Source organism: Macaca fascicularis, chromosome 2 (assembly GCF_037993035.2).
Source record: "Macaca fascicularis isolate 582-1 chromosome 2, T2T-MFA8v1.1".
In the NCBI taxonomy this organism is placed as follows: domain Eukaryota; kingdom Metazoa; phylum Chordata; class Mammalia; order Primates; family Cercopithecidae; genus Macaca; species Macaca fascicularis.
Genome location: NC_088376.1, coordinates 159,987,280 through 160,001,732, shown reverse-complemented (window position 1 = coordinate 160,001,732; position 14,453 = coordinate 159,987,280). Strand labels below are relative to the sequence as shown.

Genomic DNA, 14,453 nt, shown 5'->3' with positions numbered 1-14,453 from the left:
TTGACCTCCCAAAGTGCTGGAATTACAGGTGTGAGCCACCTTGTCCAGCCTCACATGCTCTTAACACTCAAGAAATTACAAAGGACCCTGTGTCAACACCAGGGTCAATGACCAAATGGAACAAAACAAAAAAGATCAGATACGGAAACAAGAGTCTCCTAGCATCTTTATTTACAAGGGTTTTAGGAGCTCTTTGTCAGAAATCAGGGGCAGAGGAGAGAAGAAAAATATGTGGAACTCTCTGCTTAATTTTCTGTAGACCTAAAACTGCTCTTAAAAAGTCTATTTTAAAAATCCATCATTAAAACATAGACTTTCTCCATAATAAGAAGTTGGAGGGGCCGGGCGCGGTTGCTCACACCTATAATCCCAGCATTTTGGGAGGCTGAGTCAGGTGGATCACGAGGTCAAGAGATTTAGACCATCCTGCCCAACATGGTGAAACCCCATCTCTACTAAAAATACAAAAATTAGCTGGGTCTGGTGGCGCGCGCCCATAGTCCCAGCTGTTTGGGAGGCTGAGGCAGGAGAATTGCTTGAACATGGAAGGCAAAGTTACAGTGAGCTGAGATCACGCCACTGCACTCAGCCTGACAACAAAGTGAGACTCTGTCTCAATAAAAAAGAAAAAAAGAAGAAGAAATTGGAGGAAAACTGGAAAGGGAGGAATGTTCTCACTCTGGGCTTTGATATTCTTTAGTTAGGTATTGCTCCACTTGGCAGTTACAGTAGAACCGGTTGTGCCCAGCCCATTCTTAGGAAGCAGTAGATTGGGCCTTCTCTTCCTGTGGAGGGACCGAGCCTTCCCCTGCACACAGGCCAGGTGAGGATATTAGAGTCCCCGCCATAATGGAGCCTGAAATCAGGAATTCATGTTTCAAGGTTACATGTACAAATTTATGCCTTCTCAGAACAATGGCCATTTTGAGAAAGCCAGTGAGAGACAGCCATACCAGGTCCTCTGGCCTAGCACCCACCAGTCCCTGCCAGCTCAGCCCAAGTCTCCTCATCTAGGATAGCTTGGTGGAACAACAATATATTTTAATTTGCATAAAGAAACTCTAGAAAGATAAGAGACTAATGAAGATGTTCGGAACTGGACAGATGGAAAATTGGTGGGAATGAGACTTTTGCTGGTATATATTTATATGTATCTTTTATATATTATTTTTAATTTTTGAATCATGAATATTTCACTCACATTTTAAATAATATTTATTAGCACCTGTTATGTAAGCAGAGAAAAAAGACAACTTTTGTTAACTTAATTAGTAGATTTTTAAGCAACAAACATTTCAAGCAAGTAAAGGTAAATATGTTTGTGGGGGAGCCTGAACATTTTACAGGGCATTGCAACTTCTTCCTGCCCCATGTTAGATTTCAGTTTTCCTAGAAACTTAGAGATTTTTGTTGTTGTTGTTGTTTTTTATTTAAAACAGTTCGTCACAACTATGGTGGTGGAGTGTGAAAGAAGCATGGGGTATAAATTATGAATGGGGAAAAGGTTAGAGTGGTCTTTATTAGTAGGTCATTTATAATTTGGGAACTCTGTGTATAGGCTTGTATGTTTCTGATGGTGGATACAGAATCTTTTCTTTTGTCTTAGACTAAATTACTCCAACATTTCTTACTTAGCTGATTCAAGGAACAGTGAATTGGTTTATATGGGATTCTTAGCTATCTAGAAAATGAGGGCATTGGTACCTGCCTCTGTGTTCCCTTAGCATTTAAAGTCTGTTCAGCCATAACCCACCTGAAGTATTCCACGTACGCTCATTTAGTAGTTGAGGTTCCTGAGAGTGATTCTCAGAGGAGCAAGAAACAACAGAATACAAAGTTGGGGATAATATAGTCCACAAGTAGTTTGTCACTCATAGGTAGTTTTAAAAGATTTTCCAGCAAATTCTGATCCTCTCACCTAAATGAAAATCAGTACCTTTGCAAATCCACTTGACCAAAAGTAGAAACTCCCGTTGTTCCAGTTATTGAAGACTTTATATCTGCATTGAGTACGATGTTGTGGTAAGTGACGGGTGCTTGGAAATATTTTTCCTTTCCTTTTCCCACTGTGAAGATAAATGAAGGAGCACTATATTAGTGTTAGAATTATCTGCCTTGTAAAGATTCTGTGTCCTAAAAGATGGAATGGATGATAAGTGAACAAAAGGAGAAAATGAAATGTCAGAATGTAAATGGATACAATGATAAACTTAAGAGCTTTAAACCAGATAGGTTCAGGAGTGCAAACTAGAGTAATTTTCCAAGTACATCCTTAGCCCGACTTAACCTGAAAGAAAATACATACAAAATTGGGAACCAGAGGTCTCTTACTTTTAATTTTCCCTTATTGAAGTCTGTTTTATCATTGTTCACAACTTATATTGGATAAAAGATCCTTTTTATCTTCACTAAAGCCATTAGTCTTAAGACATACTCTTAGCCTTCTTTCTGGTTGATCATTACATTTTCATTAGGAATAATCTCAAATGTCACTCTAGATAATTTTTGGTTAGTAAAGGTTGAACTTTCTGAGGTGGTCTGCTCTGAAGACTTGAGTGTAAATCCCAGGACACAGGACTTAAAGTTTTATCTATTTTGAAGTTACCTACAGTGGTGTTACTCATATCACAGTGGTGGTAGGAGAGGGGGAAGGGCAGTACCCCAGATTGAGTGGGCTTACTGCTTCTCTGATACTTGATTTAAGAGCAAAGGACTTATTTGGGAATTATAATTTTAGATCTGACTGAAAATATGTCATGTATTTCCTGAGTGTGAGTAATATATAGACTTTAAAGATTACTTTTTTAAAGCCATGAATTCTAAACACTCTTTTCGAATGCTAGAAATGGCTGCTACATTTATCTCTAGTATCTTGAGGCTCATTTAAATTTGAGGACCCACATGAATCAGCATTCTTATATATTATTAATGGTGTTTGAAGATTCAGCACAAGTTTGTTTCTTCCAGATTATTAACTGCCTCATAGGGTGATAGCAAGGGATTTATTCAAATATGTAGCACTGAAGTTCTTCTTAGTATCTAAGTTTAGACTGAGGAGGCTTAGGATGGGTATAGTTTTTTTAAGTTCATAAGTTTATTTTGGTGTCCACAGTAATATATAAATTAGAGTATTTTCACTTCCTAACTTTGCTGAGTTTAGAGATGGTAATAAGTTTCTTGTGAATTGATACCTTATGAAGGCATAAACTTGGCTTATATTACATGTATTTCTTTAAGGATCAACCTTGAAATGATTACATTAATTAGGCTAATACCAAACTGAAAGTAATTTGCGTATGGCACATTAGAAAACAAATGGAATCTTCTGATATCTCAGTAGAAATTCTGGCCTGGAAGTTAAAATACCTGGGTCCCATCTGCTAGTAACTAACTTTGTGACCCTACATGGGTTGTTTTACCTTCTTGTATCTCATCTTGCAATTCTGCAAAATGAAGGTTTTAGACTACATAAGCCCAGGGACCATTTCTTAGGTCTTAGGACAGGCAGTCTAAGATTTCTCTGATTCTAAAATTGTTTGTAAAAGCTTCTACAAAGCAGAAGTCATCAACTTGCTTTTATTTCTTATCTTCTTTCCTATAGACTTGTTAATACCTTTTAAAGAAATTATGTCCCTGCTGGCCAGGCACGGTGGCTCACGCTTGTAATCCCAGCACTTTGGGAGGCCGAGGCAGGTGAATCGCGAGGTCAGGAGTTCAAGACCAGCCTGGCCAAGAGACCAGCCTGGCCAATATGGTGAAACCCCATCTCTACTAAAAATATAAAAATTAACTGGGCGCAGTGGCAGGGGCCTGTAATCCCAGTTACTTGGGAGGCTGAGCCAGGAGAATTGCTTGAACCCGGGAGGCGGAGGTTGTAGTGAGCCGAAGATCACGCCATTGCACTCCAGCCTGGGCGACAGAGCAAGACTCCATCTCAAAAAAAAAGAAAAGAAATTATGTCCCTGCTAATACTTAACAGAACTTTTTCATTTATTTAGTGACATATCTATGCTAAGATGTGGTGTCTACTTTCATTCAAAAGAAATAAAAGTATTTTTTCTGATTATATGCTAATTCATTGTTAAAGAATTAGGGGATCATACAAGACAGTGCCGTGAAATAGAAGATAATAAAGATTAAATAACATTAAAAAATGGAGAAAGAAAATAAAAAAGTTATAAATAAATAAAAATAACATAAAAAAGAATTGGGTGAAATGTATAAAGAATAAAATAAAAATTATCCCCAGATTTTCATATAGGCACATATATCCGTTATGTCCTTTTTTTCACTTAATATCAAAAAGTAAATGTTCCCTAATTATTATAAACATTTTAATAGTATCCTCCTAATACATTGTGTGGCTACTATATGAGGCTTTTGTTTACCTTCATCCTCATCTTTTTTTTTCTTAAAGAGACAGGGTCTCGCTATGTTGGCCAGGTTGGTCTTAAACTCCTGGCCTCAAACAGTTCTCCCATCTTGGCCTCCCAAAGTGCTAAGATTATAGCATGAGCCACTGCCCCTGGCCCCATCCTTATCTTTAAAAGAAAATTTACTTTATTTCTTTTCAGAGCAATACATTGGTACTCTAGTATCCCCTAAAGGTGAATAGTGACATTCATAAAGATTCGTATTGGAACTCCTTACCTCTGCCCTCTTCTTCCCCTCCTCTGCCTTTCTCCCTGTCTCTGTTTCCCCAGCACTGTCCACCCCCACTTTTGTCCCTGCTGCTGTCCTCTGCCCACCTTCCAACCTCTGGCTATTCCTTCACCTACATTTCATCTGCGCTTCCCTACTGGCTCGTTTCCCTCAGCCCTGCTGTTCTTTAAAAAAACAAAAAAATAACAAAACCAAAAAAGCCTCTTTACATATGCTCTCTTCTGATTTTTTGAGAGAGTAGAATATGTTTGTTGTCTTGTTCCTTTGCCCTCTATTTCTTAGTCTACTATGATGTCTTTTCTACTCCTGTAATTCTCTTAGATATCCACCATTAAGCTCACCAGTGTCCTTTCAGTTGCCAAATACAGCAGCTACTCTTTAGAGTCGAGTCTTATGTACCCTCTCTGCCTCATCTGTCATTATGTTCTTCCTTTTAAACATTTCCTTGTTTAATTTCAAAAAATAAATTTTATTTCAGGAAACATAGACACAAAACACTGTTAATAGTTTAATGTATTTACAGTTTTCTTCTTGACAAATCTCTTATCCGTTCATTTTTGTGAAACCGTTTTCTCCCATTTTGTTTTGTTTTGTTTCCTTGTTTCTCTTCCTATTCCTCAGTTTGTTTAATAGACTTTCTTCCTCCACCTGTCCTTTATATAGTGGCATTCTCCAGTATTCTGTCCTTGGCTTTGTATTCTTCCAACTCCATGCCTTCTTCTTGGTTACTTTCATAATGGCCTTTTTGAAAAAATACACATATATATACATAAACACACACACACATGCAGTAAAATATGCGCTTGAAAAATTTCAAAGCCTATAAGAGTTGATATTTTTACAGAAAAGTAATTCTCTCCTAATTTTCTTCCTCAGAGTCATCCTTCTAGGGAGATTATGTGCATATGCTAGTATATAGGTATTTATATATTTACTTATGCAATTCTTTAAAAAATTTTTATAGAAATGATAACATATTCAATACTAATTTGCATCTTTTTAAGTCTAAAAATATGTAGGAGATTATTCCACACCAGTACACAGAGACCTATTCTGTTCTTTTTAGTGGCTGCATGACTGTGTATTAAATATTTGTGTTTTCCTTTCCCTGCACCACATAACATCTTATTTTGAAATAATTCAAACTTACAGAAAAGTTTAAAGAACGGTAGAATTAACATCCACCCCATATACCTACCTACCATTTTCCTTCTCTTTCTTTTTTTTTTTTTTTTTTACTGAGTCATTTGAAAGTTAACATTGTAGGTATCATCTCAGTTTATTGCAAAATTGAATTCAATATGTATGTCTTAAGGGCTAAGATATTCTTTTACGTAATCATAATCCTCTTAATCACACCAAAGAAATTTAACATTGGTATAGTATTACCTAATAGAAAATCTGTATTCAAATTTCCACAGTTGCCCCCAGAATGTTCTATATAGTGTTTTATTCCTCTCTCTCATCTAGGAGCTAATCAAGAATTGAGATTTTTACTTGGTTGTCATAGGCCTTTTGTTTAACTAACTACTATTAAAATAGAAGACTGCCAAGTTAGATCTCTGGATCAAACTCTTTCCTGAAGCAGACTGAAATATCTGCTAAATATAATTATTTGGATGTCCCACTAGCAACTCCAGAATAGCATGTCCACAGTGCGCTCAATATTTTCTGCTCTTGAGTTACTTTTCTTCCTATACGCCCAACTTAGTGCATGGTATCATTCAAGCATTGCGTAAACCAGAAGCCTCTGAGTTATCTTAATCTCCTCCCTCTTTGACACAGTACATGTTAATTCCTTTGCCTTTGATTATCTTCCTACCTTGTCTACCAGGTTCAGCCTTTAAGACCAGCCTTTAAGACCCAGACTTTAAGCTTTACTCCCTTTAGGAAGCCTTCCCTGGCCTTTCTTTTTTCTCTATGCAGAATTAGATGTGTCTCCATTGGGCTCCTTTAGTATCCTCTACACACACCTGTGCCATCAGTTATTACTTTGGGTGGTAATTATTGATTTACGTATCTGCCTTCTTAATTAGAGTGACCTCCTTATTTGATGTGGACTTAACTCTCTTCTTTTTCTTTTTTTTTTTTTTTTTGAGACACAGTCTCGCTCTGTCACCCAGGCTGGAGTGCAGTGGCACAACCTTGGCTCACTGCAAGCTCCATCTCCCGGGTTCACGTCATTCTCCTGCCTCAGCCTCCTGAGTAGCTGGGACTACAGGCACCCGCCACCATGCTCAGCTAATTTTTTTGTATTTTTAGTAGAGATGGGTTTTCACCGTGTTAGCCAGGATGGTCTCCATCTCCTGACCTCGCGATCCGCCTGCCTCAGCCTCCCAAAGTGCTGGAATTACAGGCATGAGCCACTGTGCTGGCCGGACTTAACTCTTTTCTGTACTAGGGATAGTAACAAAGTACCTGGCTTGTAAATGCTTAATAAATATTTATTAAATGGAAGAATAGGCTAATAGGCAGTCTTCTCTTTATCAATTAAAGATTTTTCAAATGACGCAGACAGTAACCCCAGGGAGAGAGGAGTTAGTGAATGTTTCTGAGTATTTACTATGTACCAGTTACTTTTCTTTGTATTTGCAAATGTTATTTCACTTAATCTCTACAACTTTTAGCTTTCAAAAGAAGAAATTAAAGTTAAGTAACTGCCCCAGATTGTAAGTAAAGATTCGAACCCAAGTCTGACTGACTGTAAAAATATGCTTCTAAGTGTTTTAAAGGCATTTAAGGCTAGACGCGGTGGCTCACGCCTGTAATCCCAACATTTTCGGGGGCCAAGGCAGACAGATCACTTGAGGTCAGGAGTTCAAGACCAGCCTGGTCAACATGGTGAAACCCCGCACTCTACTAAAAAATACAAAAATTGGCCAGGCATGGTGGCGGATGCCTGTAATCCCAGATACTTGGGAGGCTGAAGCAGGAGAATTGCATGAACATGGGAAGCAGAGGTTGCAGTGAGCCAAGATCGTGCCACTGCACTCCAGCCTGGGTGATAGAACAAGACTCTGTCTCAAAATAAACAAAGGCTAGGCGTGGTGGCTGACGCCTGTAATCTCAGCACTTTGGGAGGCCGAGGCGGGCAGATCACAAGGTCAGGAGATCGAGACCATCCTGGCTAACACAGTGAAACCCCATCTCTACTAAAAATACAAAAAAAGCTTAGCCAAGCATGGTGGCACGCCCCTGTAATCCCAACTACTTGAGAGTCTGAGGCAGGAGAATCACTTGAACCTGGGAGGCGGAGGTTGCAGTGAGCCAAGATCGCACCGCTGCACTCCAGCCTGGGTGACAGCAATACTCCATCTCATAAATTAAAAAAAAAAAAAAAAAAGGAAAAGAGAAAGAGAAAAAGGGTGATTAAGAGAGTTAGAAAGTCGAAATTTAGAGAAAAAATACAGTATCCAATTGTAGGACAGTAAATTATAGTATATCCCCACAATTAAAGGTTATATAATCATTACAAATTGTGTGGTTGAGGAATATTTACTGTCTTGGGAAAGTGTTTATGATGTAATGTGAAGTACTAAAAAGTAGTATATGAAAGTATCAATCTATTTTTTAAAAGTGTATCTACATACACAGAAAAGGCTGGAAGGAAATACATGAAAAGGTTAGAAGTAATTTTCCCAGAGTTGTAGCATTTATAGGTTATATTAATTTCTTTTTTGTATAGGCTGTATTTTCCAGATTCTTTACAATGAACATGAACTTTTATAATCAGAAAAAAGGTCATTTAAAAACTAAAGGACTAAAGAAAAAATAATCAAGCAGAACTTATTTAAAGTTTTAGAATTATTACACTGGAAAGGTTTCATGTTGACCTTCCTTGTCTCTGGGGTGCAACAGGCCTGAGCATCCCAGACAGATGAGTGGTTCCTATTTTAAGATCTTCTCACTAGGATAAGCCAGCTCTCCTCTGCCTTACAGTCTGTTCTGTTGCCCAATAACCAGTGCAAAAGAAATTTTCCCTTTATACTATTTTATGAAGAAATGATAATGAGATACTCTTCTGTGTCTTGTAGAAATTTTCATCGTATAAAGAGATTTTTTTCTCTCTAAGATAAGGGCCAAATTAATGCTCCTGCCTGGAAGAGAAAAAAAATGTAATGCTCCTGTCCGGACTTTATGTTTTACTGTATAAAAACATTGAAAGAAGTTGATAATGTAGATATTTAAGAAGAACCAGAAAGGAATAGGAAAGCATGAGTTGTTACCTGTCTCCATTAGTTTTCTTTGCAGAGACATTCTATGCATGAGGTATCTTTTTCCTCTGGGTGGCTGTTTTTCTAGCATAGCATGCAAGACTGATTAGTCTTAATTTTTCTCATTGGGATTTAGCACACTCTAGTGGATAGTAGCTTTTCAGTTTTCACAGTTTTTTAGAAAATCGTATCACATTACTTTATTGGACAATTCGGTGATATACTTACTAGTAGTAAAGTTTGTCAGTATTTGAGTCAAGTAATGACCCTAGTGAGCCAGAGTAACTTTGTCAGCCACTGGGGCGTTGTACATTTGTACGTGATTTTTTTAGTAGTAGGATGAGAGGCTTTTAACAGTATGTCAGAACTTTTCCCCAGTGGTTTTCCTCTTTTGAGTGGAATGAAATTGATGGGGGTGGCCAAAATGTAGAGGAACACTTGTACCTCTACCTCACACTCTTTAGGCCTTAGAATGTGCTTTATGTTTTCATTTTAGGACTCTTGAGAATTTTTATATACCAGTGTGTGACAATTTTGACTGTGTGTAAACATTGTTATAGCCTATCTTGATGGATTGTTTCTGGAAATGGGCTCCCACCAGAAACAAAAATAATCTTTTATTTTGCTTTTGCAGAGTGATGGTGATGATTTTAATTACATCATTGCATTTTTCCTTGGAACAGCAGCCTGCCTTTACCAGGTAGGTTTTCTTCCATTTTAAAGAAACACTTTCCATTATTGTTTATTTCAGGTATCAATTCTAACAATTGATTGTGCATTTTAAATAAATTATTAAAACTCTGAGTTATTTGCTTCTCTTTTAATTTGAGCCTCTTTTAACTTTGTGACCTACATCTCCATTTTGAGTGGACATAGATCCCAGTGAATCTGATGTTAACCTTTTTCCTGTGCTGAGGCTTCAGTGGTGGTATGTCATCTGCCTGTGGTAGTAAAGACCACTCCTAGGCTGGGTGTGGTGACTCATGCCTGTAATCCCAGTACTTTGGGAGGCCGAGCTGGGCAGATCACTTGAGGTCAGGAGTTCAAGGCCAGCTAACCTTGCCTCTACTCCTCTACTAAAAATACAAAAATTAGCCAGGCATGGTGATGCATGCCTGTAGTCCCAGCTACTTGGGAGGCTGAGACAGGAGAATTGCTTGAACCCAGGAGGTGGAGGTTGCAGTGAGCCGAGATGACGCCACTGCACTCCAGTCTGGGCAACAGAGCAAGGCTACATCTCAAAAAAAAAAAAAAAAAAAGACTACCAGATTTTCTGGTGTTTGATCATTCAGCTTCCAGGTTCTGCTTATACTCTAGGCTGAGGATTTTGTATTTGGGGGGAAGTTTTTGAATAGAGAGTGGCACAGCAAAAGCAGGATTTTCTGATTCAATTTAGCAGTAATGAATAGAATGGACTATAAGAGCAGAGAGACTGGAAGCAAGGAAATGGTTTGAAATTATTACTACAGGTAGAAAGTAATGCAAGCTAACATCGTAATGGCAATGAGGATAGAAAAAAATAGACATTGAGAAGGAAGACTCACTGGGATTTGAAGACTATGAAACTTAAGGAGGGAAGAGATTTTGCACCTGGGTGACATGGAGACTGATAGTCACATTTCCAAGGCCAGAGGAGGCACACATTTGTAGGAAAGGAAGTTACCGGTTACCCAAATGCAAGAATGTCTTTGTTAAAACATGTTACAGCAAGCAAGGCATTTTGACCTAACTTTTTTTATAAGTGACACATTTTTCTAGCTTGAATTAAAAAAAATTAATATTAAGAGTCAGAACTGCAAATATAAGACTACCTAAAGTTCAGTGGACGTCTTTGGGGACATATTTTGAATATATGTATTTGACTTTTACATAAAGACATTAGACATTTTAGTTCCAGTGGCCCCATTTTTTAAAACTGCTTGATTTTTTTTTTTTTTTTTTTTTAAACGGAGTCTGGAGTGCAGTGGCGCAATCTCAGCTCACTGCAAGCTCCACCTCCGGGGTTCACACCATTCTCCTGCCTCACCCTCCCAAGTAGCCAGGACTACAGGCACCTGCCACCATACCCAGCTAGTTTTTTTGATTTTTAGTAGAGATGGGATTTCACCATGTTAGCCAGGATGGTCTCGATATCCTGACCTCATGATCCGCCCTCCTTGGCCTCCCAAAGTGCTAGGATTACAGGCATGAGCCACCGCGCCCAGCCAAAAAATTGCTTGATTTTCTTAACCATTTATATTATCTTCAGAAATTTTCTGTCAAATCTGACATTTAATAATGAATGACATTTCATGCAGGAAATGTGAAAACTTATATTTGTTAATGTCACATAGTCTTTAATTTTATGAAATATTGTATATATTTTTTTCTTTTCTTTTTTTTTTTCTGAGACAGAGTCTTGCTCTGTCACCCAGGCTGGAGTGCAGTGGTGCAATCTCGGCTCACTGCAAGCTCCGCCTCCCGGGTTCAGGCCATTCTCCTGCCTCAGCCTCCCAAGTAGCTGGGACTACAGGCACCCGTCACCACGCCCAGCTATTTTTTTTTTTTTTTTTTTTTGTATTTTTAGTAGAGATGGAGTTTCACCGTGTTAGCCAGGATGGTCTCAATCTCCTGACCTCGAGATCCACCCGCCTCGGCCTCCCAAAGTGCTGGGATTACAGGCGTGAGCCACCGTGCCTGGCCTCTTGTATTTTCTATTTTAATTTCTATCGTGTCACAAAAGGGATAATATCTCTCTTCTTTTCTTTTTTTTTTTTTTTTTTTTTTTGAGACAGAGTCTTGCTGTGTCGCCCAGGCTGGAGTGCAGTGGGGCAATCTTGGCTCACTGCAAGCTCCGCCTCCTGGGTTCACACCATTCTCCTGCCTTAGCCTCGCGAGTAGCTGGGACTACAGGCGCCCGCCACCATGCCCGGCTAATTTTTTATATTTTTAGTAGAGATGGAGTTTCACCATATTAGCCAGGATGGTCTTGGTCTCCTGACCTCATGATTTGCCCGCCTCTGCCTCCCAAAAAGTGCTGGGATTACAGGCATGAGCCACTGCTCCCGGCTAATATCTCATTTTTTAAAGTGAGAAAACTGAGGCAGTTTCAGTACTGTTCTGAGATCACATAGTCAGAAAGCAGTAGAGTCAGGACTTAACTCTGGGTCTCTGATTTTGAGTATTGTGTTCTGTCTACTATATCATGCTGTCTCTAGGCAAAATTCCTAATTCGTGTAATTTTTATAATGTAATAAACTCAGTTTTATAACTATACACATGATCTCATTTGATTTTTATCTAAAACTGAGGTATTAGCTTTAATATAATTTTATAAATAATCATTCTTGTAAAATATAAGTTTTGGTTGCTTTGTCTTAAGTAATTGTAAATGCTTAGTAATAATGGCAGAATGTATTGAGCTCTTATTTTGTGTTAAGCCTTTTATATTCATTGTACCATTAAATCCTCACAAAAAGGAGGATATACCATTATATCCTCCTCACTGAGGTATAGACAGTTCTTATAGCTTATTAGTGACTTGAACCCAGATCTCTGTGACTTCAGAGCACTTGACTACCACGCTGTAGATATGCACACCTCTGTTACATTTGCCAGAACAGCCTCAGGTAGTTTTGAGAGTTGCCTCATGGTAGAGTGGTGTCACTCAGGTGTTCTTTTACTTGAGAGAATTAAATAAATTCATGTTTTAAAAAAGAGAAGAAGAAAACTAATTTCCTTCACATTGAAAGGTATGAAACTTCCTGCTTTCTAAATATGATGAGCAGGGTGATAATAATGCTGTTTTTCCCCCCACAGTAAAACTTAAGTAATTATGTTTTACCATATAACGTGCTCTGTCTCCAGTTGTCAGGATATTTTTAAATCCTCTTTAGATCAGATCTGAAAAGCCATTACTACATTGTTTGTCACCTTTTTCATCAGGATGCAGGTGCTTATGGAAGCCCAAAGCTCAGCCTGATAGGATTAATCTTGATATGGAACATTTCAAATAGAGCAAAGGATCAGTGAAGAAACTAGAGACTATTCCTGTTCCTTCAGTGTTTTACTTTGAAAACTTGAAACTTACCGAAAAGTTGAAAAACCAGTATACTTAGAGTCATCAATTGTTAACATCTTGCAACACCTTCTTTATCTCACTCCCTCTTTATATGTGTGTGCGCATGGCGTGTATAAACAGACCATCCCCGACTGGAACTTTTTTAACTTTATAATGATGCAAAAGTGATATGCATTCAGTAGAAGCTATGTTTCAGGTACTCACATGACCATGCTGGTTTTCAGCACACTATTCAATAAATTATAGGAGACAATGAACATATTTTAATAAAACAGGCTTTGTATTAGATGATTTTGCCCAACTGTAGGCCAAAGTTTTGAGCGTGTTTAAGGTAGGCTAGGCTAAGCTATGATGTTTGGTAGGTTAATTGTATTAAATACATTTTTAACTTAGGATATTTTCAACTTATAATGACTATATCAGGATGTGACCCTATCATAAGCCAAGGAGCTTCTGTTGTTATTTGTAAAGTAAGTTTCAGACATATGTGTATGGGTAAAGTTTTTCTAATTAAACTTTTTATTTTGGGATAATTGCAGATTTACATGGCGTTGCAAGAGAGATCTTATGTACTCTTTACCTGGTTTCCCCCAATGTTATCATCTTGCAAAACTATGTAAAACAGTATCACAACCAGAGTATTGGTACTGATATAGTCAAGATACAGAACATTCCTCTCCCCACAGGGATCCCTCATGGAAGCCATATCCACTTCCTTAATCTAACCCCTCCTTAATCTCTGGCAATTACTAACAAGTTCTCCATTTCTAGAATTTTCTCATTTTAAGGACATTATATAAATGAAATTATATAGTATATAACTGGCATAGTTCAGAATGCTATAAGAAAATACCATAGATTGGGTGGCTTAAACAACAGATGTTTCTTTCTCAGGGTTCTGGAATCTGGGAAGTCCAAGTTCCAGATACTGGCAGATCACGTTCTTGCTGAGGGCCCTTTTCCTGGCTTGCATAAGGCTGCCTTCTTAGTATATCCTCACACAGAGAAAGTGCTGAAATCTCTTCCTCCTCTTACATGGTCATTGATTCCATTATGGGGGCTCCGCCCTCATGACTTTGTCTAAACCTAATTACCTCCCAAAGGCCCCAGCTCCTAATACCATCACATTAGGGATTAAGGGCTTCAACATTTGAATTTAGAGAGGACACAAACATTTAGTCCGTAACAGTAACCTTTTGTGGTATGCATTTTGTTGTTGTTGTTGTTGTTTGTTTGTTTATTTGGGGGACGGAGTCTTGCTCTGTCACCCAAGCTGGAGTGCAGTGGCCAAATCTTGGCTCACTGCAATCTCCGCCTCCTGGGTTCAAGCAGTTCTCCTGCCTCAGCATCCTGAGTAGCTGGGATTACAGGCATGTGCCACCATGCTTGGCTAATTTTGGTATTTTTAGTAGCGATGGGGTTTCACCATGTTGGTCAGGCTGGTCTTGAACTTCTGACCTCGTGATCTGCCCACCTCAGCCTCCCAAAGTGCTGGGATTACAGACATGAGCCAGATA

General features: G+C 38.5%; 1 protein-coding gene across 5 annotated transcripts in view; it reads left to right on the top strand.

Annotated features, from left to right (window-relative positions):
- The window catches only part of SEC22A (SEC22 homolog A, vesicle trafficking protein), a 70,217-nt gene that overhangs the window by 47,243 nt on the left and 8,521 nt on the right, over window positions 1-14,453 (top strand). For all 5 annotated transcript variants that reach the window (XM_074033293.1, XM_045385520.2, XM_074033292.1 and 2 more), the window contains one exon: window positions 9,511-9,576. In XM_074033293.1, coding sequence (XP_073889394.1) covers window positions 9,511-9,576 — 66 coding nt within the window. The remainder of the gene's footprint in view (window positions 1-9,510; window positions 9,577-14,453) is intronic.